The sequence below is a fragment of the Chamaea fasciata genome, unplaced genomic scaffold, assembly GCF_029207755.1.
Source record: "Chamaea fasciata isolate MVZ Bird 193981 ecotype frontalis unplaced genomic scaffold, bChaFas1.0.hap1 SCAF_6, whole genome shotgun sequence".
Taxonomy (NCBI): Eukaryota; Metazoa; Chordata; class Aves; order Passeriformes; family Sylviidae; genus Chamaea; species Chamaea fasciata.
In genome coordinates, this window is record NW_027094091.1 from 27,654,201 (window position 1) to 27,676,567 (window position 22,367).

A 22,367-nucleotide genomic window follows, 5' to 3' on the forward strand; every position below is an offset into this window, starting at 1 on the left:
CATAAAACTGAAGGCCTAGGAGAGAACGTGCTTCAGACTCCTTGGGGATGGCATTAAGGCAGTCCCTGTTTTTAAGTAATTCACACCCAAAGAAAAATCATGATTGTTCCCCCAGCGGAGTGGGCATTTGGACCTTTTCTTACAGCCTCAGTGATTTCTTTAGCACTGCAACTTAATTGTGAAATAGTGGTAGAAATTCTGAGCCACGTTTTAAAATCAGGGGTGCCAGTTGCACTGTATTTGGATTGTGTTGCAGTTGGCATGACCTGCGCATTTTCAGATGACACTACCTGTTCAAAACTTCCAAAAGCTTACACATGAGAGTGAGCGCTTTTTGGGCTCAGGCAGAAATAAAGTGTAAATGTTGGAACACTCAAGACTTGTTTCAAAGTATGTACTAGAGGAGAAAGTTACATGAGTTTCATCGAGGGTTATTCAAAAACAAACAAACAAAACCCCAAAACAAAACAAAAAACTCAATACAAACTCGGAATTTCCTGCAGAGCTGAAGTGCCTCTAGAATTGCATTGCAGTCTGAGTTCCCAGATCCCTGTTCCACTTGTGAGCTAAATGTGTGCATTCAAAGCTCCTCACTGTTGCTGTGCAATGGCTACCTGGGTGAGGGGGACCTAAAGCCACTTAAGCATCTCCTCCTGCACTTTTGCATTAGCATTTTAGATCTTAACAGGGCAAAACAGCCTCTTACTAATCAGCCTTATCAGGATGCACAAAGTTAGTGTTCCAGTTGGGACCTCAAAGCACATCTATCCACACAAAACCTAACATGCACTCTACATGTTAGAACAGCCACCCTGGTTATAAGCAATTTGATCCCCTTGCTGCTGGAGGAAAGGACAAAACATAACCTTTCCCTCAAATCTTAGAAGAGTGCTTAAGCACTGCAGGCATACAGAAAGCTGTGGGAAGGGAAGAGCTTGATCTCCCCTTTCCCCTCACGCTCTCAGTTTGTTTCCTTAAGTAACTGCAAGGGAGCTTGCCTCTTAGAGCTTTGGGCCTCTGCCTTGGGACTCTCCTAGCAGAACTCAGGTCCTGTTGTCTTCTGTATGGTAACTGTGAAATGTCAGTTCAGCTACAGTGGGGACCTTTTCACAGGACAGGATTTACTTCCTGAAGGGTACTCCCTGAGTGCAAAGGTGATCTTAGACAGACCTGTTCCCTGTGGGAGGTAAAAATTCAGAACTTCTTTAGGAAGGAATGAAGGTGCATTTGCACAGAAGTTGGTAAAAGAATGAACTGTAACAGCTTTTCTCTCTCTCTCTCCCCTCCCGATGACAGATGTCATCACCAGTAGGAGGATATCTTCACAGAAAAGTAGTACAGCAAACAAGCTGCCAGAAGCTCAACAGATGCTTGTGAATATCAAGCACTAAGTTCAAGTCTTTTTCAACGACAGAGCTTTTCACAGACAAGAATGGGCTGTCGTTCACTTGGTACTTCCCAGACCTCGGGATTTCATCCAGCAGGCAGCTGCAGCATCTGGTGAATGGTATGCTGGCAGAGGAAAGAGGATGGGCTGTGGCCTCTCCAGGGAACCCTCAGTCAGAACCAAGTGAGTTCTGATGCAGAAGAGGAAAAAAGGAAGGAAGGAAAGAAAAAAAGAAAAAGAGACATCGCCCCTCCCCTTACAGTACTGTCAGGGAGAAGCTAGTAGCCCACTTTGTCAAGCCCCTCCTGTAGCTCCTTATGCTGATAAAAACATTCTGAGCTGACAGACCAGAAAGCTCTTGAGCAATAGGGAACCAACACTCACTCAAATAGATAATACAATTAAGATGCCGAGCTCCAGAGAATTTGTTTGGATTAGAAAGTGACTGTATTTGTCTTAATATGGCATAGTCTCTGGTTTCCCGTTACATCATTTCCTTTTTCTAACACTAAACATCAACTAAATGGCCACTATCATAGCTAGTACAGGTTTGTATTCAGGATGCTTTAAAAGTTTTTTCCAATATAGGACATCCTTCCAGCTTATTTACCAAACCCCTCAACTGGGATTGTGAACACTTCTTTACCAACTGCTTTCTCTCTAAAACATTTTGTCCTAGAGAACCTGTGACATCCCCATAGGCATTTCTGACTCCAATTTAACTACATCACTTCTACAATCAAGAGTGTGAAGGTTTTTTTCAATCCATGGTGAAATCCTGCTACTTGTCTTTGCTCATAAAAGTAGCTGCAGTCATGAGCAGACAGGAAAGCTTAACTGCACAAAAAACAAGGCTCAATGGACTCCGTTTTGTTTTGGTAAAGGCCTTAGAATATCTTAAATCCCATGATTAAACGTTTTACAGCTTTAGGTTTTTTGGGCTTTTTTATTGCAGAAAAGCGCATAAATGAAAGGATAATGGACGGATTGCATACCATGGATACTATCCTCCTTAAACAGGTATTTCATCTAAGTGGAAAACCTTCCCATTATAAATCCAGTTGTAGATACCCAGGTCCTTACAGTCCAAGTCAAAAAAACAACATCTCAGCCTTGGTGAGGTGCAGGCCAGGCAGATGTGGTTTGTCTGCTGCTCCTGACAGTACTCAAAGGCAACGATTCTCTCTGGGAACTGTTCCTGCCCCAGTGTCAAGTAAGCACAGCCTGGTACTGTGGGGCCCCCTCATGCTGTTCTCCAGGACTCGGCTGTGCGGGTAACTCAACCCTGTCTCATTTGTAATTAATGCAAGTGAGTCTAAATCAGAGTTTGAATATCTAGCAGATATTTACTCCACCCCACACATACTGATGTAAAGCTCCAAGGAATGGGTTAGATCACCTAAAAAACCAAAAAGATGAACAAGTTTTATAAAGCATTTAGCAATGTCTGAACCTGGCCTCATCTTTCATGGGGTTCAGAGCACACATCCTTCTACTAATCTTTCTCACACTGCTTCACGTTTCACTCCCATCAATATATCTTATAAGCATCTTTGCATGTTGTCCCAAAGAAACTTAGAACCAGTAAAAGGCCCACAAAGAAACAACTTGCTAGAATGAATGTGACAAATACTTGACAATTGCCAAAAGAAAAATCAAGTTAGATGGAGAAATATGAAGTTGCCCTTTCATACCAAGAAAATGGAAGTTTCTAAACCTAATGTTCATCAGTGCTCATCCAGGGCAGCAAGCTGTTACAAGAAATAACATTTGGTAAAAGGCTGGAGGTATATATTAAACATAAATTAAGAATTGCAAAACTGGGAAGAAGTCCTTGCCAAAATACACATCACTTCCAGGCAGCTATTTCTGAGTATGGTGACTCCACCCCATCACACTGAAGTTTATGAGCTCTCTCGTATTAACATACACGCGCATCCCATTCACTGTATAGCAATTTATGGATCATCAATCTTTTCAGACACATCTAATTTTGTTCTCATGCTTACACAAAGAACATTTCTACATCAACTTGTCAATCTTATGACCGAACAAAGGCGGCACAATCTCATAAATAAGGCGGCCCAACAATAATTTAGGGTAGCTCTTGTTGGTTGGTCCAAGAGTGCTGCCCAGTAAAGGAGACTCCCTTAAGTCTGACAGAAAATGAGAGGTTGACTTTTTTGTTGACTATTGCTCCTCATCAGGTAAGACTAATCATTAATGGTGGTGTTCTTTGCCTTCATAGGAAGTGAGCTTTCCCCTTTTCCCTTTTGCCCAAGTCTAGATCATTTGCATTCCATTTAAGCTTAATTACACTGATTTTGAACCTTACTATAACATATAAGGTGATCAAGCTTTGTCCTTAGCCAGCTGTTTTATTGTTCCATAGCTAAAGAATCCATGCTGTGCAATGGGTAAGGGAAGAAAATCTTAAAAATAACTGTAAGAAAGTACTCCCCAAATTCAAAATACAATGTACAAAGTACAGCATGGTACCGTCTCCAACCTATTTACTGAAATGTTTGCTTTGCAAACATTCAGTTGAGTTTGTTGTTCTACCCCACTGTAACTGCACAAAATGACACAATCTGGTACACAAAACACTCACTTAAAAAAATTCCAATTTGAGAAAACTCTTAAAATCTTTCATCTCCAATCTCAATTTTCTATCATTCCCAAGAGCACATCTGTGGAATGGTTACTGAGGAGTGGTACTGATACTTATCCTTACTGCAGCATTTGTTAAACACAGTAAATTTGCTTTTTATATTGTTGTTGTTTTTCTTCAGTAAAGTTTTGCCTTACATGGTTTATACAATTCCAGAAGTAAAACTTCTTTATGCACAGGGCAGTGCAACCCAGTTGACACTTGCATATTTACTGTATTAAGAAGTCATGGGAGCTTATAAAGGCACTTAAAAGCCACATCTTTCAGCAGACTAGGGAATACTCAACTTCAAACTCAAGCTCTTGGCAAGAATTAAAAAAAAAAAAAAAGGTCACAACTACTTTATTTTGGTATTTCAAGCCTGGCTACAGGGACTTTTCATTGCCAAGGAAAAAAATCCTGCCACCTGCATTCTTAAGATGATCATGATGATATAAGGACTATATTTCTAAGGTTAATATGGAAGTGGAAGAATAAAGGATTACCTTTCTTCTTTTATTATGCAAATAAAGCTTTCCAAATATTCACCCCGGACTTTAGTCATACCCTATAGGGGAAATTTGCCCTAGATAGAAACTGATATTGGAAGATGAACCAGGAGATTTCAGGCTGCCTGTAACATCTCCAGCCTTGAACTCCAGAAGAGAACAAGGCCAGAGTATCTGACTAGCAAGTCAGTGAAATACCTCGCTGCTCTGCAAGGACAGGTTCCTGTAACTTTGAAGTGTTGCAAAATGCAAATTTCGGACCTGATTTAAACAAAGCAGAAAGAAAAGCAGGACACCAGGAAAAAACCTGTCTGACCAATAATCAGTCTGAGACAGGTACTATAGTCAGAAACAGATTATGAACACACCAGTTATGTCATGAAGTGCTCACAACCTTAATGTAGGTTAAACAGCAGCTTCTGGATTTACTTACGATACCAGAATAGAAGCATATGGAAAAGGAAAGTGATTTTGAGTTTCTGACAAAGTTAAAAATATTACAAACTTTTAGCTTTTATTGAAAATTAAATATATTAGCAAAAGCAAGATTTAAGAAATATTTTACAAATGATTTACATACAAGAAAGCCAGTATCAGACATATTCACAAATATGCAAACTTTTAATTACAAAAAGTACCTATTGGCAGCATGATGCTAACCTTGCCACTGCAGTGTGCTCTACTATTTATATGAATAAGGCATAGAACTCACATTTGCACCAACTTAAAAAGTTCAAATAAAACTTTAAGCTTTTGAATCCTGGATGCACAATCCCCGATAGACATATGCACGCACACTCTAAGATTTCTTCTTCTAAGCTCTACAAACTAAGTGTGTGCTCTGGAAGAACAGCCTGAAAAGCCCAGTAGAAATGTAACTGGTACTAGCATTCAGATTTCAGTTTCCTCTTTAAAATGTACAGGCCTAGGTATGTAAACCATATTCACAGTTTAAGTATTTTTAGACAGAAGTACCTTTTTTTTTTCTGCATTTGTTCTTTAAAGTTGGCTCTCAGTTCAGCATACAGTTCATGTCACCAGTTTTGTGATGCATACATTTACAAGATAATTTTTAAAAATCTGTGCCATATTCATGGTCAAGATAGTTAAACAAGAGTAGTAATATCCAACTGTGACATTCAATACTATATTTCAAATATTTGTGCAAACAGCAAAAAAACAGTTGTTTGAGGCAAACATTTGCAAAACCTTTATTACCTCCTCAATGTTGTAAACTTGGACTGTCAGCCTTAAGTCCTGCACTTCCACAGCTTAGAAAAGTCAATTGCTAAAATGATCAAGTCTCAAAAAGGTTATTTTCTATGTAGTGCAAATTTTAATGCAGATAACGTGAAAAACATATCTAGCTGGATTGACTTTGTGCAATTGTCAGTGGTCTTCTCTCATAGCTGAAGAAAGTGTACATCCAATGAACCATGTGGTTCAGGAAGCCAGGAGGGTGGAGAGAAAAAACAGTTCCATTACACTTCTCAAACCAGTGCTAGATGTGCAAAGGCAGCAAAAATTCCAGCTGCTACTACAACCAGAACAGAGTAACTTTTCAGGAAGACCCAGGCGGTTAGTCACTTGGACTGGTCTCTAGAAAAATAGGTGAGTATATGTTGGATTTTTATCAGACGGTCCTTTAAAGACATCATGGAGAGAACTGACAGCTGGTATCTGGGGTCTACTGGGAGAACAGCTAGAAGCCACCAACACCAAGCAGGACCATTGGGCATTGCCTAGAAATAAAACATAAGTTGGTTACCAATAACCAGTGTTGTGTAGTTGACTACCATGAAGACATCAAAAGACAAAGCCATCAGGGACCAAGACTACTTTAAAGTTTGATACTAACTAGAGAATTCCAGGGCTATAATATTAGAAGAGTGATGAAAGATCTCTTCTCCTCAAGTGAGAAGTCATACAAAGTACACTTAAACTAAGCTTTATAAAGCAATTATTTTTAAGACAACATCGGAAGCTCATAGGGTCCTTGGGAAAAGATGGCTAAGCACAGGACAGTAACCCAATGACAAACTTCCCTGATAAAAATTAAATCTAATACTTGTCATGCTCCTCTTAAGGCTTGAATATTCTTGAAGCCTAATGTTTTCATTTTAAGTGTTTGATGGACTTCTCTGTCATGTCCCAATTCCACTCCCCTTCTCATTACCTTCTAGACAGTGCAGGATTACTTAGCAAGTTTCTTCTAAGCAGTTAAAACTCTGTAACTTTTTCCTGTACTTTAATTACCAACAGCAACCATTAGATGTCAGGCCTTGAACTGGACTTAATACTCTTCAGTAGAGGTCCTACCACTGCAGAGAATATTATTTCAAATGATTTGCAAAAATATTACTGGTAGTGGTACACTCCAGGATTTCCTCATTTGCAGTTGTTACCACACAGCTGAAACATTTATTATCTATTATAAATCCCAGGTACACACCCACAGTATTGCTACCCTGCTAATTATTCTGGTTTTGCACACATATTCCTATTTCCTAGTATGCTATTTTAAAACTATTTTTATTAAATTGTTCTAAAATCACTTCTGACCTCATGCACCAGCCTCTACAGTGTCCCCCCCCCCCCCGACAGGTTACTATAATTTCATAGCAGATGGGTGAGGGAAGGCTCCCCTAAGATCCCAATTCACAAAAAACTCCACTTTGAAAACCAAATCTTACATATTTTTAAATGTTACTTTTCTACAGCCTCCACTCCCTCAGGATCTTACCTTCATTAATTGTTTATAAAAACCATCAAAATAGATTTCTGCAGCTAGTTTCTCAAGAAACATTTGTCAAATGCCAGCAGCTGCAAGAGTTTATGAAAAGCTCAGAAAGGAGTAAAGTGTTACTTGTGATTACCTCTTAGCCAAAGGTAACTGCCTGCATATGGCAGATTCAGTTTCTTTACTTTCACAGGGAGAAAACTGAGAGTTTTTTCACTTTGAATTCTAACAGCTTTACACAAACTGACAGTTTAACTGTTACTGGAATTTAAAGTGTTTTCAGTTTACTAGTTTTATTTCCACAGCAGCATATCAACCTTTCCTGGAGAAACTGCTGACAAGTGACAGAATTGCTTTTGGTCACTCACTGCAAGAGAAACAAGATGCAAGCACTATTGTCTTTGAAGCTGGAGAAAGAAGTGGGAGCTTTTCTTTTAATACTTAGCAGTTGGTAATAAGGTTTTTATTTTTCAAAATAAGCATCTAATAATGAATATTAAATGATGTCTCACCTGTATATTTTCTTCCCTGTCAGGCATTGGTCCAAAGTGCTGAAGAATTTGAGTGCGAAATTTGTTTCTTAAGTTTTGGAACCAACTGCAGGCCTGATTGTAAACGAAATTGTGAAGCTCTCTCAATTTCTTTAGTTCTTCTTCATCAGCAACCTGTAAGAGGCAAGTTATGAACACATGATTAGTGATAAACAATTAAGGGCTTTAAGCTAAAATCAAAAAACACTCATAAATTTCAACTAAATTTAGATACATTTCTTGTGTTCTCTGTAACCTTGCCTGCTAATGACTGAATGGTAAAGAAGTATTGTAATATTTTTAAAGTTACCGCTTCAAACTACTGTTGAAACAAAAACTATGGTTCCCTTACTTGTTTTATAATAATAAAAAAAATTAAGCTGGCTTCTAGGGACCTAAAATTTTAGAACAGAGCTTTCATGAACAAATCAAGCAAAAATTTTGATATATTAATACTAGTAAGTATTTAGACAGCATTCTGGATACCTTAACATCTTCCAAATATTCAATGTCTGCAGTGCAATAACCATCTTTCATCCCTCTCCGTAAAACTCGAAATCTCTTTCCACCAATTGTATCAACAACAGACCGTCCATCAGGTAGAAAATGAACGTTCCTGATTTGCAGCATGCAACCATAATCTGCAAAACTAAAAAGACACCTTGTCAGTAATGCAATTATACACTTCTGAAAAGCCACTTTTTGTAATTAAAAAAGACAGAAGAGATGAAAGCTCAGAAATGTAAACCTACCCATTTTGAGAATCACTTATGCACATCCCAAACTGTTTAGTTCCGGTTTCCATACTCCTGCGAATCATGAGTCGGTATCTTGGCTCAAATACATGTAGAGGGCAAGGCACAGTAGGATATGCCATAGTGCAAACAAACATTGGAACATTCTTGGTCAAGCTTCAAGAGAACATAAAAAGAAATATATGCCTTCAAAACCTAAACATTGAGCTATGCCAAGACAATACATTTTTTTTAATATGTCTGCTTTGTTTGAGGTCATAAAGCACTCTTTTCCAAGTCAAAATATGTTGTGGAAACTTTCATGAATGATAAACCCACATACTGGTAACAGTGGCTGAATACCTGTATACTGATTTGCACACATACTGGACAGTAAGACTCACTGTTATCTAGGTAGCGAGTATCTAGTCAATGAATGAAGGGCTCTGCCTTGGGGATGGGGGTGTCAGCTACTTTTTGATTTTTGCTTTAGTTTGAGCTATAAAAGGAATTAAGCCCCCAGAGACACGGTTTTCCTGTAAGTAAAAAGATGTAGTAGTAACTACATAGTAGCTAGGTCACCATTTAGATTATTTTCAAGGAGGGACTCCAGGTCTGAAGATGCAACCCAGTGTGTAATTTGCACCTTGCAATATGCCTCAGCAGGTGTAACTGAAAAACAAAGTATTTTTTTCATCCTGTTTTATCAAGTATGTATAGTTGATAGTAGATACAATCAAGCTATCACTAAAACATTACTAGGTATTTAATTTTAATGCCTTTTAGACTATAAAACATAATTCTACTGAATGGATTCTGTTAACTAAGTTGCATGAGCTGTAGTTTTAAATAGCTTTCCAACATTCGTATCTACAATACATGATGCTCTACGTATTTGAAGAACTCTCTGTGAGATAAGCAACACGTTTACAAAAAATCCCATCAATTTCTTTGATCACACATATCTGTATATGATTAATGTCTTTTATGAATTGCTTTGCAAGAAATTCAAGTCTCTGAGACTCTGAAGTCAATTGAAGACAATTTCATTAACAGCATCAAAGCTAAAAACAAAGCTCCCTGACAGTGAAAGCTGAAAGAGGAATGGAGGGGGAAACATATACTTCATAGAACCATAGAACATCCTAGGTTGGAAGGGACCTTAAAGATCATCTAGTTCTAACCCCTCTGCTGTGGGCAGGGACACTTTCCACTAGATCAGGTTACTCAGAGCCTCATCCAACCTGGCCTGACCAACCTAGTGACCTTCTATGACAGAGTGACAAGGGAAGAGCTACAGATGTCATTTTATCTGGAATTCTGTGAAGAGTTCCCCCCTCAATGTCCTCTCCAAATTGGAGAGAGATGGATTTAATGGGTGGGCTGTTAGATGGACAATAAAGGGTTGGATGGGTAGAGGTCAATGGCTCAGAGTCCCAGTGACCAGTGGTATCCCTCAGGGGTCCATACTGGGACCAGCACTCCTTAATGCCTTCACCAATGACATAGACAAAGGGATCGACTGTACCCTCGGCAAATTTGCTGATGACCCCAAGCTGAGTGGTGTGGTTGACACAACTGAAGGATGGGATGATATCCAGAGGGACCTGGACAAGCTTCATACTCCTTCTTGCACCCATAATATACCATGATTAATGACTATAAAAATAATAAAACATTTCTAAAAAGGATTTCCATACTCATTTCTCAAATTTTTCAAGACAGGAAGCTTACTTGGAGTGTTCTGCAGTTTCTTCAGCATGAATTCTTCTTCTCTCAAATAATTCATCAGACAAATATTTCATTATTAATTCCTCCAGCAGTTCCGTGATACTGTATTTTCTGCTTGCAAGGTACTGTGAACAATTAAAAAAAAAATCCATGTATCCTAACAAAAGGCTTGATAAAATGCAGCTTTTTTTATAAAAACATGATCTATGAAATGTTACAAAACTCGTGACAACTTACATCTCTGAAGGTTTTGTTTCATTAATTGAAACCTAATGATACTCTAATATTTGAAAATTAGATTCTCTGTGTAAGGTCTTAGTGTCTGACAATTTGAATGTCTAACAGTTTGTATTTCTATGCTTATGAGAGACAGAACTGATTTCCCAGGATATACAGCCATACTGATAAGAAAAGTATATAGAAATCACAGAGACGTTTAACTGAATAGTTACCAAAGTTTACAAATACACAGGATTGAATTATACCACTGCAGTAAATGGTCACAGAAACATAAAACCTCTAAGACCATGAGACCCTTTTCCATTCTAGTAATCCATAGCCCAAGCAAATCCAAATTGTTGGGTTCAAGTGAAACAACTTTTAAAATTATACAGTATTTGTATCTGTGAGCTTTACTGAGAAACAATACCTCTTTCAAGCTTTCCTTACAGAGTGGACACTGTGGAGCATGATCTAAACACCGTTCCAAACAACCTTTGCAAAAAGTATGTCCACAAGGGGTTGTTACTGGCTCAAAGAATAGCCTGAAACAAAATTATTAGAAGTTAGATGTCATGGCCAGTGTGCATTTTCTTAAACATGTCAGTGATTAATCTCTCGAATTTTTAAGACGAGTTATACTATAACAAAGTAAACAACTAGTCCCAAGTCTCCTTATTCTACTTTTTCCTCTAAACTGCAGTTTGTTTCCATTTACTGCAACGCTCACTGTTTTGTTTTCTGATGAAACTGGACACATTCCAAAACTCCAGGTAACTAAACATTTACCCTAATATACAAAGATTTTGGTCTCCCTATACAAAGATTCAGAATACACAAAATCAGGTGACTCTTTGAGAAACTGGGTTGTTTTAACAGCAGTGTTACATCCTAATAACATAACTATGAATAAAAGTTCAGTATACACCAAATGTTTTTATGGTATTTATTCTGAAAATCAAGATTACTCAGTAGGAGTTTTCAAATAAAACATCAGCTACATTTAAGTAGACTAGTATTCTGAAGCATCTGTGTCTCCCAGACAAATACAAGGCTCACAGACTATGCATCTCAGCATTTACCTTCCCAAAGTAAGTTTTATTGACTGAAGAACCCCTAACATTGAATCACAAAAGATCCTGCCCTTTGATGGTTACCTAAAAGGGCAACATGATTAAAACAGTCCTACAGTATATAGCATCATAGCAAATGACATTTAAATACACATATAAGTGCAGGGATACTGAAAGGCTGCAAATTATTGACTGAAATCAGAACTCACAGCAACTTACAAGTACCTCAATTCATACATGTAACAGATATGCAGCCTATACAGATAAATACCTGTAACAAATGCTCAATCAAGGACAAAATCTTACCTCATACATAGAGAGCACTCAAAATCTGATACATCAATCAAATCCCCTGGGATTGTTCCAAAAGCCAGTGTCATGTCCCTTTTTGTACCTTCTGAGGAAAAGCAGGACAAGATACTTCTTCAAACAAAGGCACAAGACAGTAAATACTTTAAATTTCACAGTAAGTGACTGTTTACCTCCTTGCTTTTTGTGTTTGTTTCTTCCATCTTCACATACGACTGTATCCTGTTCTGAGAAGGAAAGCTTTCTTTTTAACAAAGCACCTTTTCCTTGGCCAGAGAGAAGGGGTTCAGAAGACACTCTCTTTAAGCCATCTTCCTTGGCAAGGTCTTTTGTTGAGTTAAGAGCATGGGCAGACTGTGCACGATTTAAGCCTCCACTTATAGGCTCCAGTACATCTGATCCTCCTAAACTCTGTAAGAGTAAGATGAACTGAACTGTATTCTAGGAGTAACACAAATCTAAGTATGTGAGACGTGACTGTGCAAAGATACATCAGCCAAACTGATATCCATGGTTAGTTAATTAACTAGAAAAATTTTGAAGTCAAGACAGTACTCGAATTTGCTTAGCATTAACAATCAAAAAATCTTCACCCGCTTCAAACAAAACAAAAATTGTATTTCATCTGCTTAAAAAAAAAATATTGTATTTCTCTTTATTTTGAAGTCCCTAACATGAAATTTAACTACCTTCTTAAACTGTATTTATTGCTCCTTCTAGTGAACTAAAATTAGGAGTTCTAACACCACAAATGAAAATAAATTACTCCCAAACCATGCTTCTTTTCCTCCAATTTAGCCAATTACATAAAATCAGTATTTACGCTGGAAAGTCTGACAAATCAGGGTATCAATACATCTGATGTATATATATCAGTCAAAGACAGAAGTTAGAGTTTTTATTACCTGCAGCGGAGAAAGCTGTAAGTTGCAGTAAGATCCTGTCACCTCAGAACCAAGTATAAAAGGTTTATTTCTAGCATGGGGTGAATTCCAAGCAGATTCCTTCAGACTCTCACCTAACTTCTCTGGTGACAAAACATCACACAATATCTAGAAAAAAACAGCTCAATGTTAATAACAACAAAAAACAGTCCAGACACATTTTCGTTATAAATTTACATTTCAAAAATTAAGAAGGTAATCTACATGAAGTTAAATCTCATGAACAGATCTTTATTTAAGCAGTAACTGTGAAGGCAGAGTTGAGAACAAACCTACATATTTAGAAACAAACCTATAAACCTACATTGCTAAAAGAGAAATTTATCTAGAAATCCTTTCTAGTACAAGTCAAACAGAGTTGGACCTTATTAACTCAGTATTATGCAGCTTTTCAATGTAAATTTTTATTATCACAGAAAAAACAGTTGTGCTCTAGGCACAGAGGATTTCAACTAGGAAAATTTCACTTGTTGCCTGCTTTCCAGTTTTCTACATATTAATTTAGTAACTTCAAACACACGTGTACTTTTCAACATCTGTGTAAAACTGTACATTGGGACTAACTCTTCAACGTAGCATGATTTAAGAAATATCTTAAAAGGAATCTGCCACCTGAACGTTCTATGTATGTAATGAAGATTTTAGACACTCAAAGTCTATCATAATGGGAGCTTCATAAAGGAATCAAGTCAGAAATGGGAATCCAGTATCATAAATAAAATTACCTTTTCTACTTCTAGCTTGGCTGGAAGAAAGTCCTCATCAAGGGCTAAGCACTGTAGAAACAGTTGTAAGGCATCACCTACAAAGCCAGAGTCTTGCAGCACTTTTCCTTTCTGAAAGTAGACCTGAGAAAGAGATACCACAAAGACATTTGTAGAGAAGAGGGAGAACTGCAGTATTGGTCTTACAGGCATTGCCTCAGTGTTAGAATCAGAACCTGCCATGACAGAAAGAATGTAGCTTTAACAAATCTGAACTGTGCACAGTGTGTGTGATCCATATCCCTTGTCTAACACACATCCACTACTGTGTTTGAAAAGTTTGAAAATCATGGGATAGGCTGGTGTGATAACTTCTTCCAGTTAACTTGTTTTGTCTTATATAAAGGCTTAAAAACCTCACTAGTGCTGAATTCACAGTCCTTAATTTCCCTCTTCTGTGAGCCTTTGGAGAGGAAGAAGAGGGTCAAGAAATACAAATTATTACATAACCTCACACAAACAGCTTACAGGATACTTTTTTTGAACTCTCCTTCATTAAAAGCCTTGTGGTTCCAGCCTTCAGAAGGGTAAATACAAATAAAATAATCCACACAACTGTTCATCCCTTACATACATCTCGAGCTATACTCTATAAAACAAAACAATGCACTCTCAGAATTAATTGCTTCTTCCAACTATATTTTATGCTTGAACACTGGATACCAGCTGGGAAAAAAAAAAATCTGTGTATTGTTTTCCTTGCAAGAAAAAAGGGAGGAAAGACTATCTTTACCTGGAATTTTACTGAACTTACTCAAAAGTAGATGACATTGGAACTAAGAACTTATCTCAACTTTTACAAGTTGCACTGACAGTAATAGAAAAAGTTAAATAGTCACGAAAAAAAAGTTGAAAGAACAATATCTATTTGTATATAGGAATTTGGATAACGGGACAGAAACTAAACTTAAAAAGAAACTAACAAAACAAAACAAAAAACCAGACCAAAACAAAGAAACAAACAACCCCCCAAAAACCACAAAAAAAACCCCCCAAACAAACAATCCAAAACAAACCCCAGAAAGATTCTACCAAATCCCAGAATGCATTTTCTACAGAATTTTCTACAGTATGAACAGTAACATCTGTTCAACAAGACTGTCGGATGAGGACATACACCCTCTGATGGATTTGGGCAGCTTCCTTTAAGATGAACTCTAACAGAGGGAAGTTTGCTAGTCCTCCTCTTACAGTTTTTTTTCCTACAGAGGTAAGGACTGTTACAGGAATCCATCCATCAAACCAAGCTCAGTTAAGTGAAGTGACACTTCTTTCCAAACATACAGAAAACAGCAGACAGTACTACCAACACTGAGAGGTGAAAACCAGGAGGCTTTATGAATTTGCAGTAGCCATGGAATGGCTAAACACAAGAGAAACCAAGACAACTGCGGTTATCTCCCCTTGTGTGGCAAGATCTGCTGCTCCTGCTGTGGTCAGAGTTTAGACAGTGTGACAACGTGTTCTGAAGACCACAGACTACCCAGCTGCCTATACTATTTGCAAAGCTCAGTTCTCATTGAGTTTATTTGGGCTTTTTGAAGATAAACTTTCCAAGCTAAAACAGCAAAGTGTCCCTCTTGTTTACAAAAATTAACAATTAAACAAAACAAGCCCCAAATCCCAGCTGTTACAGGTTACATCACCATGAACTATTCCATATCTCAGTGTATTTGTCAACCAGCCATAACCTGCCATCCTCATCAGAGGCCTGTCTCATACGACTTAACTATTTTAAAGACGACTTTTAGGATTTTGCACGTCTTAAGAGACAACATTTAAAGTAGCTGGCTTAGGTTTTTAAATTGATGCAAGTATAAACTGGAATTTATTGATTTTTCAAACACAATATCGAAAAGTGATGAGTTCATACCAACTTACCTCTGGCCAATTTGGCATTTTAGAAATAACAAAATTTAGATCTTCTATGGCTGTTTTATATTCTTGGAGGCCAACATATGACTCAGCTCTGTAAATTCTTAGCATCAAGTCACTGGAATCTGCAGACAGAAATTAGGTGAAATCTTATAAAAATCAGAATTTTTAAAGTTTTAATTAGATTTGCTTTCATAGTGATATAACATAATTACAATCTTTTGTACAATACTTCCAAAATTAGTGGAGTACCTTCTCCCTCACATCCTAGTGTTTGAATAACGAAAGTGGCAGTAATTCCTGGTTCATGTCTTGTAAGCTAAGGAACAAATTTTGTATCTTAATGTATCTTGCAGCAACAAGAATATTTATTTTCAAATGCTGAACAGAGAGGCTCACAAAGCACTGCTCAGTACTGCTGGGACAACAAAAATTGAGGCCTAAGTTAACTTTATCTTCACAGTACATCCAATTAAAACCACAGAAACCTGGGAATTTACCACACCTGTATTAAAAGCCTAAGTATTACAAAATTTGCTTTCAAATACCCAAGTTTTTCTGCAGACTGTGATGTGCTTTTATAGTGCCTGACCCCTTCTGACTACGGCTGGAAATGCCACATTCACAGTGGCATCCGCCTGGGAGGTACCAGAACCAGGCTTTATCACTACGTGAGGAAAACAAGTAGCCAATTCCAGACAGCCTTTAGCACCAGCTGGCAGCCCTGTTGTAAGGAGTTGCAGTAGTGGAGCTTCTAGAGTGGGGAAAAAAGCAAAATGTGTTCAGTAAGGACAAGTTCCCATGTCCAACATCCAGCATTCTGCACTTTCAGTATGGCAACCTCTAAATGGAAAGACACCCATCTCCTTGCCATTAAAACTAAGGTTTTGCAACACAACTAACTGCAGTTGCTGCTTGGAAAAAAATGCCAGAACACTGTTTTGATCTTAATTGTTTTTATAAATAGACTTGGTTTTTATTGAATGAGATAAACTAGTCAAAGCTTGGTCTACTGTAAACAATACTAAAATCAAATAGTTCTTTAAATTTGTTTCAAAAAAGGCTTTCTTGGAGGCTATAATTTCTATTTAATATTCTGTTTATTCTAAACGTCTACTATAAATTCTCATAAATTTCCAACATTAGCCTGTTCTACAGTTGAAGGCATCCGGGTCAATGTTCCAATAGACTGCAACACACTGCTTTGTATTTAGATTCACAATGCCACATGTAAAAAGATCTTAATGGAAAAGAAAGGGTCAAGAAAATAAGAGAAGAATGAATTTAGCTGAAACTAGAGGGTCTTCCTGATTTCTTTCTTTTGAGTTGACAGTTTCCCCTCAAACATAAATATTACCAAAGCCAGCTTGTTTCATTTTCACATTTAACATAATAAAATGCTTGTTTTAATCGAAGTCTGGGAAACTCTCTTTGAGTAAAACACTAATTTTGCAAGCAGAACAACTCTGAAGCCTGATTTCCTGTGGCTGTGTTTTGTGACTGCTATAGCCTGGCAAGGTGAGAGATCAGATTAAACTCTTCATATAGTTTTTCGTGTTGTATTTGACTCTTTGGTGTCCAACAGAGTTAGTAGCAAACCAAACTCCTTTGTTCGGAGGCAGCAGTAAGTGCAGCTCTTTGTTCTCTGATAAGCTGCCTATTTGCACAGAATCAGAGGAAGCTCATCTGTTTCAGACTTTCAAGTGCAGAACATGACCTGAGGAACTCCAAGCCTTTTTTCCTAGGGGGAAAATGAGGGGCAGTTTGAAGATAAAAATGTGAGTCGAAGTCTACAGCAGGTGGACATTTTATCCACTTTTTCTTCCATGAGAAATGCATCCAACTGAACTAGTACAAAACAGAGTTCAGCTGAGATGCCAACTGTGCAGCTGAACATACACACACTGTCACTGAATGAGCAATAGATACAACAAACTGGGTCTGAATATTCAGAAGACTGAAGGCAGATGATTACTAGTGGTTTTCCTCACAGCTTAGTTTGGGGCCAGTCTTTTCAGTATCTTCATCCACGACTTGGACAAGAGGATCAAGTGCACCAAAAGTTCGCATAGGACACAAGTTGGGTGGGAGTGTTGATCCGCTGGAGGGCAGAAAGCCTCTGCAGGGGGATCTAGACAGGTTCAATCAATTGGCCAAGGCTATTGAATTAGGTTCAGCAAGGACAAGGGCCGGGTCCTGCACTTGGGTCACACCAACCCCCTGCAGGCTGGGGTAAAAGTGGCTGGAAGGCTGCTCAGTGGCAAAAGACACGGGAATGCTGGTTGACAGCAGCTGAACATGAGCCAATGTGTGCCCAGGTGGCCAAGAAAGCCAAAGACATCCTGGCCTGTGTGAGAATTACGGTGGCCAGCAGGATCAGGACAGTGATCATCCTCGTGTATCCAGAACTGGTGAGGCCACACCGTGAGCCCTGTGTCCAGTTCTGGGCCCCCTTACTACAAGAAAGACACTGAGGTGCTGTAACAAGTCCAGGGAAGGGCAATGGAGCTGGTGAAGGGTCTGGAACACAAGTCTAATGAAGAAAGGTTGAGTTTAGCTGGGAGAAACGAGGTCTCAGGTGGGACCTTGTCACTCTGTACAACTACATGAATGGAGGCTGTAGACACGTGGGGGCTGCTGTCTCTTCTCCCAGATAACAAGCAACATCATGAGCAGAAATGGTGTCAAGGGCAGTTTAGTATGGGTATCAGAGTATTTTTTCACTGGAAGGGTTGTCAAGCATGGGAACAGACTGCCCACAGCAGCGGCAGAAACACCATCCCTGGAGGGATTTTAAAGATATATAGATATGGCACTCAGGAACACGGTCTAGTGATAGTCTCAGCAGTGCTGGACTAATGGTTGGACTTAATGAGCTGAGAGGTCTTTTCCAACCTAAACAATTCTCTGTTTCTATCTAAATTTATACATCCAGTTTTTAAATGACAATTCAATTTCTAGGCTTTGTTACAATGAAGAAACAATTTTGTAATGTTTCAGCATATATTTTAATGTTTTTTCAGCCAAAGAGAGGATGCAAGCTGATTTTGAATCTTTGGATCAAAGAGAGCAGAAACATAGTTCTTGAACTTCCAATTTTGGTGACCAAATATATTGTAAATACAGAAATCACTCACTTCTAGCATCCCAAAGACAAATGATTTTAACAAAAAAACACCAAGTATTTACAATGTAGAGCTGTGTGTATCAGGTGTTATTATTCCATTAATGGGAAAGTATACAAAGGTGTACACACAAATACAATTCAATATGCATTCTTCAGTTTTATATTACTTCCAAAGCATCTGCTCTTACTGTAAGTATAAACACACCAATGAATGAACCACCCATGATCTGAACCTGCATGCTTTTTATATGGTTCTTAATAGGGCAAATGCTTCAAAATAAAAGACATGCACATCAAAAACACTATGTAGAAATACTTTAGGACAAAGTATTTATTAACATAGTACTACAGGACCACCCTTCTAATCAGAGATGGAACACACAACCCTTAAGAAAATGCCAAAAGAACTGGGCTTGTTTAGCAGAAAATAACTCCTGAAGGCAATGGGAGAACACAGCAGCTTTTCAGAATCCAAAACTGGGTTACCTAGAAGACTCTACTGAAGTACACAGTGAAAAAAACGAGAGAGACAATGGTTATAAACCAAAACAATGGCAGTTAAGACTTGAAATAAGGAGAAGATATTTCACTATGAGGATAATTAACCTTTGAGCAGGTTGCCCAGAGAAGCTGTGGAATCGTCAGCCTGTAGGTTTTCATGATCCGGCTGTACAAAATGTTAAGCAAACTGCTCTGATCACAGTATTTGTTCTGCTTAAACAGGAGACTGATTGCTCAACAGATCTCCTGAGGTCCACTCCAGCAGGAATGAGTGACAGTCAGATCAACCCATCGGTGGTGTGTTTCAGGACACTCAAATAAAGGCAAGCTGCGCTTGTATTTCAATTCAAGAGACCTCCTTTAACTAAGCTATTTCATTTCTACTCCTGCAAGGAATATACTAACTATATGAATGTTAACATTCCTTACGGTTGTTTAAAGCCACTTTCGCACAATCGCAAAAACAATTCTTTCAAATGTTTCAGAAATGGAAAAAAGTTATGACAAGATGCCATTTGACCAGTGGTTTAGCATCAGTGCCTTATTTAGGACATCAGATTTATGCTTAGCACAACTTTTTAACTACGTGCATTAAAAAGAAACAGATGAAGCAGCAGTAAGGAAACACTGAAACAGAAGAGGAATGATTTTAAACATTAATACATTTTTTAAGCTACATCTTTTTCACCTCTATGCGTTTTCAAAATTCATGGTCTGAAGGAAGACGGAAAGTATGCCAGAAGCTATTAATTTATCTATTGGCCTGTAATCACCTTCAATTTATAGTTGTGAATCCACAGCTCTAAATTCACACTTAACGTACGTCTGCACTCTGACTCACAAAGTTCTCCAGTATCTTTTCCAGAATATGTGGAATGTTGATAATTCTCAGGATTGGAGACATGGGAAAGAATTGTACAATGGACTGTAAAGTGAACTTCTAGCACATGTACTGAATTTGAGTAATAAAATTTTGAACAAGCATCACGGCTGATAAGTATATTCAAATTTCAAAGCCATTTTGAAGCCAAAATGGAAGATGTAGATTCACATAAAAAGAATCAAATTCTTTCCCCATAAACATCTAAATAATATTCCTAAATTCATAAAAGAAAGACTAACAAAAACAGTGTAATTAATTTACTCTTTTATTCTTTCAAAGCAGTCTTGAAACATGAAACAGGAGCCCTGGAAAGATATGTGATCAGTACTGGATTCATCAGTTTTACCCTGAAAACTACTGAAATTTCTTTGTGACCTGTAGGAGTCAATGCTGTACTTCAGGAAGAAGTCTGCATCTTATAGTTTCAAGACTTAAAATTCATCGTGTATCCTACCCTTTGGAAACACCCTGGCAAATAAAGTAGAACTGATAGCCAAAACTGAACCCCTTAAAATTAGGTTGCCAAAAGGCATGTAAAATAGATCTTCGACTTAATCCCACCTACGTTGAGAACAGTTTATTCTGGAACTAGACCTAATGTATCTCCCCAGAACAGATTGGAAGGATTAGACTTATGCAACCTTTTGGTTTTTTTCCTCCACTGCAGACAACTGTATAAACGTAACACACTTAATCTGTAAAAATACTAATTTCTAAATTGCCGAACAGAAAAAAATCCTGGTATAAATCATAACAGAACCTCCCATGTCACCAGGCGTTAAAATCCTTAGTCAAAAGAACAAAGGAATCTCTCGCTGGATCCATCTAGGTGTATCAATCACACAAACATGATTCTCTCTACAAAGAGTAAACTTTGAAAAACTGAGTGTATCCTAAGAGTCCATGGTACCAGCCCGACACATATACTGCGACGCTCACAGGATAGTCTAAAAGCGTGCCTCTACCTCCCCTCTTTGCACTCTCTTCAACACTATATAAAACTCCAACCACACCCACCTATGATGTCACTGCCATTACACAACCTGTCCCCCTCCGTGCCTGTCTGCTTATGCAACTGGGCCCGGCCTGCTGGGAATTGTCTTGGTGACACTTAAGACTGAAAATAGGTCTCTCTCTCTCAGGAAACAAGGTTAAATACACCAACGGAATTTCTCTTTGCCCGCGCACAGCGACTACCAAACACAAAACCAAGCAGAGCCCACAGACTCCTCTGTAAACAAGTCCCACAGCAGCGTGCGGGGGGAGACACGACAGAGCCCATGCGGGACGCGCCCCATCACCTCTGGAGTAAGCAGAAGCAGGTGAACCCCACTACCAGGCTGGGCGCTCAATCAAGGGCCGGGCAGCTACACGTCCCCTCCACTCCGCTCTCCCAAATGGAGAGGTTCCTCGAATCCCTTCAAACTCGAGAAAACTTCGGACGCTCTTCACCGGCCCGCGTCGATCGCTGACGGTCCCCCACTAGGGGATAAGGGCACATCTACCAACTCCACCACACCCCCAGCCCCCGAGCCCGCCGTCCCGGGCTAACAGCCCGTCCCGGTCCCGCCCGGGACACGGGCGGCACCGGCGGGGACCGCGCGGCTCCGGCGGGCGGCACGGGCGGAGGAAGGGAGCGCTCCCCCCAGCCTTACCTGCTCGCAGAGCCTGGTTGACGGCGCCCAGCGCCTCTCGGAAGCGGCCCTGGGCCAGCAGCTCCTCCAGCCGGGTCCCAGCCCTCGCCCTCTCACACTCGCCCGGGAACCACTTTTCCGCCAGCCGGTTAAGAACGACGCTGGTGCGCAGCGGGGCCGCGGCCGTGCTGGTGCCCCCCGCCGGCAGCAGCCAGTCCCGGCAGCGGCGGCAGCGGGCCCGCAGCTCCCTGCGGAGGCAGCGGCGGCAGTAGGTGTGCCCGCACGGGACGGTCACCGGCTCGCCCAGGAACCTCCCGCAGCCGCAGCAGCGCAGCGGCCCCTCGGCCCCGCGCTCCCGGCCCGGTCCCTGCCGCAGGCGGTAGTTCAGCACCAAGCAGTCCACGAGGGTCCCGAGGCGCTGGGCTCCGCCGAGGGGGCCGAGGCACAGCGACGCCAGGGACGCGCCCACCGCCTCCTTCAGGCGGCTCGGGGGCACCAGCCGCGCCAGCAGCAGCTCCCGCTCTTCGTCCGCCCCTTCGCCAGGGCCCCCGCTGCCGCCCGGCTCCGGCGGCAGCTCCGAGCCCACGGTGGCGGCGGGAGAGGACGCTGCCATCGGCTGCGCGGCTGCGGCGAAGGGGGTGTGGCGCTCCCGCTCCGGACGCCGGGATGGGCTCCGGGCTGGGCGCGGGCGGGGGGCGGGAGGAGGCGGGGGGAGGTTACAAAACACCGCTCCACGCGCGCGCCGCCAACGGCGCGG

At 40.0% G+C, this 22,367-nt stretch overlaps 1 protein-coding gene across 1 annotated transcript; it reads right to left on the reverse strand.

Moving 5' to 3' along the window:
* Positions 1-5,039: 5,039 nt before the first annotated feature.
* Positions 5,040-22,223, reverse strand: LONRF1 (LON peptidase N-terminal domain and ring finger 1). The gene is made up of 12 exons (XM_066185783.1): positions 21,632-22,223; positions 15,472-15,590; positions 13,552-13,674; positions 12,788-12,934; positions 12,056-12,293; positions 11,880-11,970; positions 10,931-11,045; positions 10,285-10,406; positions 8,569-8,727; positions 8,303-8,465; positions 7,799-7,951; positions 5,040-6,288 (listed from the first exon to the last, which is right to left on the reverse strand). Exons 1-12 carry the CDS (start codon positions 22,221-22,223, stop codon positions 6,130-6,132), a joined length of 2,181 nt encoding a protein of 726 aa, XP_066041880.1. The 3' UTR covers positions 5,040-6,129.
* Between the last annotated feature and the right edge of the window lie 144 nt (positions 22,224-22,367).

What these genes read in the sequence shown, in the direction of transcription:
- LONRF1 (XM_066185783.1), bottom strand. Translation starts at nt 22,223, where the DNA reads ATGGCAGCGTCCTCTCCCGCCGCCACCGTGGGCTCGGAGCTGCCGCCG. An exon ending in CCAAGCTAGAAGTAGAAAAG is followed by an intron (nt 12,935 to 13,551) that starts GTAATTTTATTT and finishes GTTTTTTTCTAG; the next exon opens with ATATTGTGTGATGTTTTGTC. An exon ending in GTAAGGAAAGCTTGAAAGAG is followed by an intron (nt 10,407 to 10,930) that starts GTATTGTTTCTC and finishes AATTGTTCACAG; the next exon opens with TACCTTGCAAGCAGAAAATA.